General features: G+C 26.1%; 2 protein-coding genes across 2 annotated transcripts; both read right to left on the bottom strand.

Moving 5' to 3' along the window:
• Positions 1 to 122: 122 nt before the first annotated feature.
• AAJ76_2280003253 (hypothetical protein) lies at positions 123 to 248 on the bottom strand (the record flags this gene model as incomplete). Its single annotated transcript, XM_024474671.1, has 1 exon — positions 123 to 248. The coding sequence occupies one exon, from the start codon at positions 246 to 248 to the stop codon at positions 123 to 125; it is 126 nt and encodes a 41-aa protein (XP_024329538.1).
• Positions 249 to 3155: 2907 nt separating this feature from the next.
• On the bottom strand, positions 3156 to 3500 carry AAJ76_2280001 (hypothetical protein; the record flags this gene model as incomplete). Its single annotated transcript, XM_024474670.1, has 1 exon — positions 3156 to 3500. A coding segment is annotated over one exon (345 nt), but the record flags the coding sequence as incomplete, so codon positions are not given.

Genomic DNA, 3500 nt, shown 5'->3' with positions numbered 1-3500 from the left:
AAAAGTGGGTTGGGTTTTTTTTCAAAAAATTAAGGCCCCGTTTATGGAAAAAAAAGAAAATGTTTCGATAAATAATAAATTAAATGCTAGTAAGAATAATTTATAAAAACAATATAAATAATTTAAAAGAAATGTTTAATTAATTTTTTAGTAGTGTTTTCGCTTTCGCTTTTCATGCACACATATCCAAATAAATATAAATTATACAAAAATCGCGTTCTATTCTTTATGGAACTGGCGCCTGACATTTCTGTGGTATCCCACTAGGCAAACAAACCAATAAGTAAGTAAAAAAGGCCAAATAGCAGTCTTGGTATATATTAACATTATTATTAATATTTTAAATAAAATTAATAGTCAATGTTTATATTTTTATTTAATTAATGTTTGTATGTTGATTTATAATTAAAACTATAAATATAAAAAATATTCCTGTTCATACGAACTGAGGGAACAATGAACTAAAAATGATCCAACCAAACCGAAAAACAAAAACGTAAGAAAAAAAATCTTTTAAAAAAAAATATTTGACAACATACTAGAGACTTTTTATCAATATGGCTAAGTGTATTCCTCAAATCTTTTTTAATGGTGTTTTTATGAATCTCGATGTCTGGCTCTTAAAAGTGTAATGAATGATTGCTACGCGATGGCTTCTAAAATACCTACCTAGGCTAAAATATTCGTTTCAGCAATCTGTATAAACAACATAATTAATGTGTGGTATAGTTCTTTGTATTGAACCAACTATATTATGTAGGTTGTTTGTTTAATCATTACAGTGTGTTTGTCCAAGCAAACTATTAAGATTATTTTCATTACTTTCCATTGTTGACAAGTCCTAGTACTTTTTGTCTTTCTTTTATTTTACTCACTTGTTTGTTTAATCAATTATAAAAGCTATATAAAAAAATTGCTGCTTGGTGTAAACCGAAGATGAAAACTAATAGATGATTTAATAAATCTACATCGTATTATTCTTTATTTGCAAAATGTGACATTTCATAATAGATTTTTATAATGAGCCAATAATTTATTGTATCAATTTAAAACGTCACACATATCAATGATATATTTTTAATATTAATGCATTTTTAAAACAAGTATACTCATTGGTTTACCTTGAATATAAATAAGAAAATTATTATCCAACATTAGGAAATAGTTATAGTAACCAAAAATCTTCTAGTATCCGCAAGTTCACTACCAATAAAATCTTCTATCATAAAAACAATCTTAAGGCGAATATTAGCAAGCCTTCTCGTAGCATCATTGAGTGCTTTCTTGCCACAGGCACACTTTTTGACGCCCATAATGGTATTTGAGTATCTGCAGTTCTTTGTTATTACAGTGATGGCTTTGGTCTTGTTTTAATGCCACATCTTTGACAAACTAAATTATACTTTTTTATGGAAATATTTCTATAAAATTTTTTAGCTCCTTCTCAGTCCATTATTCCATTGTTTAAAATTTAATTTTAGAAGCTAAATTTTAAAAAAAAACCCATCCTCCATTTGAGCCATAAATAGCTTGTACCATAATTTGATGACGTACCTAGGCGGTTACGCGCGATTTTTAATAAATGATAAAAAAATTTGTTGTAAAAGCTTGTCATTAGAACGCATGCATTTATCTAGTAAAACTATTTATATCAGTGTGAAAGCCTATTGGTTGTAGAAAGAACCAATAACATTAACCAGAGTTGTTATAATCGTTCGATTGTAAAGCTTTGGTTATGCGCTTAGAGCATGACAAGTTCAATTTAGACTTAGTTTAGTACTTACGATCTCACTAAACTCTTTAATGTTACCATTTCCAAATACTGTCTTAATCGGTTCGCAATCTTTTATAGTTGATTTCATGGTTTCTACCGTATTCCTACTTATGTAGTTTCTTTTTGACCCGCTATCTATAAATATCTCAGTTAATTTATCTTTAAATTTACCTTTAGCAATAATTTCTTCAACTTCTCAAACTAATAATTAAATTATCATATTTTTTCTGATTTAATCTTTCAGCATACAGCAGTGTCTTGTATCATAACTATATTTGTTTTAATAAACACTGCACCTTTTATTAAGATTCGTTTTTCCTAGATGACAGCCGCAGTTAGTTTACATATTTTTCTTTAGGCATTTTAGCCACCAACTCGCATTCTAATATGAGCAAATGTTTAAAAGAATCACTAACACTATTATTAGTTAAGTTAAAATTTGTAAGTTCAAGATGTGTAAAATCTCCCAATTTTTTAATAATAATTTCTTCAAATTTTATTGACCTTTTCTTTTCTTTTAATCCAAACACATGACTACATTTCGTTATTCTTTTTTCTATCTTTTTCTTATACTCCTTTATACTCAGAAACTTAGTCTAACTATTGCTATCCAATTCTCTCATAATTTGTCTTTTTCGCTCACTTGGATATATTATATTTTATAAGAAATTTCTTAAACTAATATAAGAAGTTTTTAGTAATTCTTTTTTCGTTTCATCCACAAATAACCCCGGATAAATTAAGATTATTTGTTCATCCGTCCATTTATTTGTTATGGCTATCACTTCAAACTGATCCAATTTTTTTTGTGTCAGTTCTGATCGAATATCTACTATTTTCCTTATTTTTTTTTTTAACTTCAGTAAGTGATATTTATTTTTCTAATTCTAAAAAACTATTACTATCTTTGCATCTTTAATTTCTTATCTCTTCTTTCTGAGTCTTTAAATTCAAATTGGCGTGTGTTTATCCGGAACTATTTCGTTTTTAAAATATAATTTAAAAATATTTTTTACTATAGGTCCTTAATAGCCTTCTCTTCGATAAATAAATGATTTATTGTTTTTGTTATACTTTTTATTCAAAAAAATAATATGTCTTGGTCCTCTATAGGTTAGGGCTCTATTTTTTTAAACATTACAAAAATTCTTATTTTAAGAAATTTAAATTTTAAGCATGTGGAAGATTCCACAGCTATATTTACTGTTTAAGTCAAATAAGTTTTGCTCTACAAACAAAGATGTATTTGTTTTTTTTCGTCTGTAATTTTTATATTGAGTAAAAAAATTGTATTTTTTTTTAATTTGTTATAAAATAGTACAAATGTAAGTTTTATTTAAAAATAAAAAAAGTCTTTTCAGCCATCACTATATAACATATTTTAATTAAGCTTTATATGTTCATAATTTTTATCAATACCATCCATAATATTTTTTAGAGGAGAAATTAGCCATTCAATATCAGAAGATAAGTGTGCCACAGAATTAAAAAACTTTTGTAAATTACGATTTTTCTTAAATGAAATATTGTGAGAGTATTTTAATCTTTCAATTAGCATTTTTATAATTATTACAATACATTCCAGTTGGATAGCTTGTGAAATATTTTTAAATCTCTGTGTCATATTTTCACATTCATAATAAGCAAGGTTAATATTTTCCCGTTGCAGGTTAACAGTTAAATTAAAAGATAAGAAATACTCTACTATTTCTTTAATAAACATGTT

The sequence above is a fragment of the Vairimorpha ceranae genome (genome assembly GCF_000988165.1).
Source record: "Vairimorpha ceranae strain PA08 1199 chromosome Unknown NODE_228, whole genome shotgun sequence".
Taxonomy (NCBI): Eukaryota; Fungi; Microsporidia; family Nosematidae; genus Vairimorpha; species Vairimorpha ceranae.
Note: the sequence above shows the minus strand (reverse complement) of the source record. Positions and strands in the feature narration are given on the sequence as shown.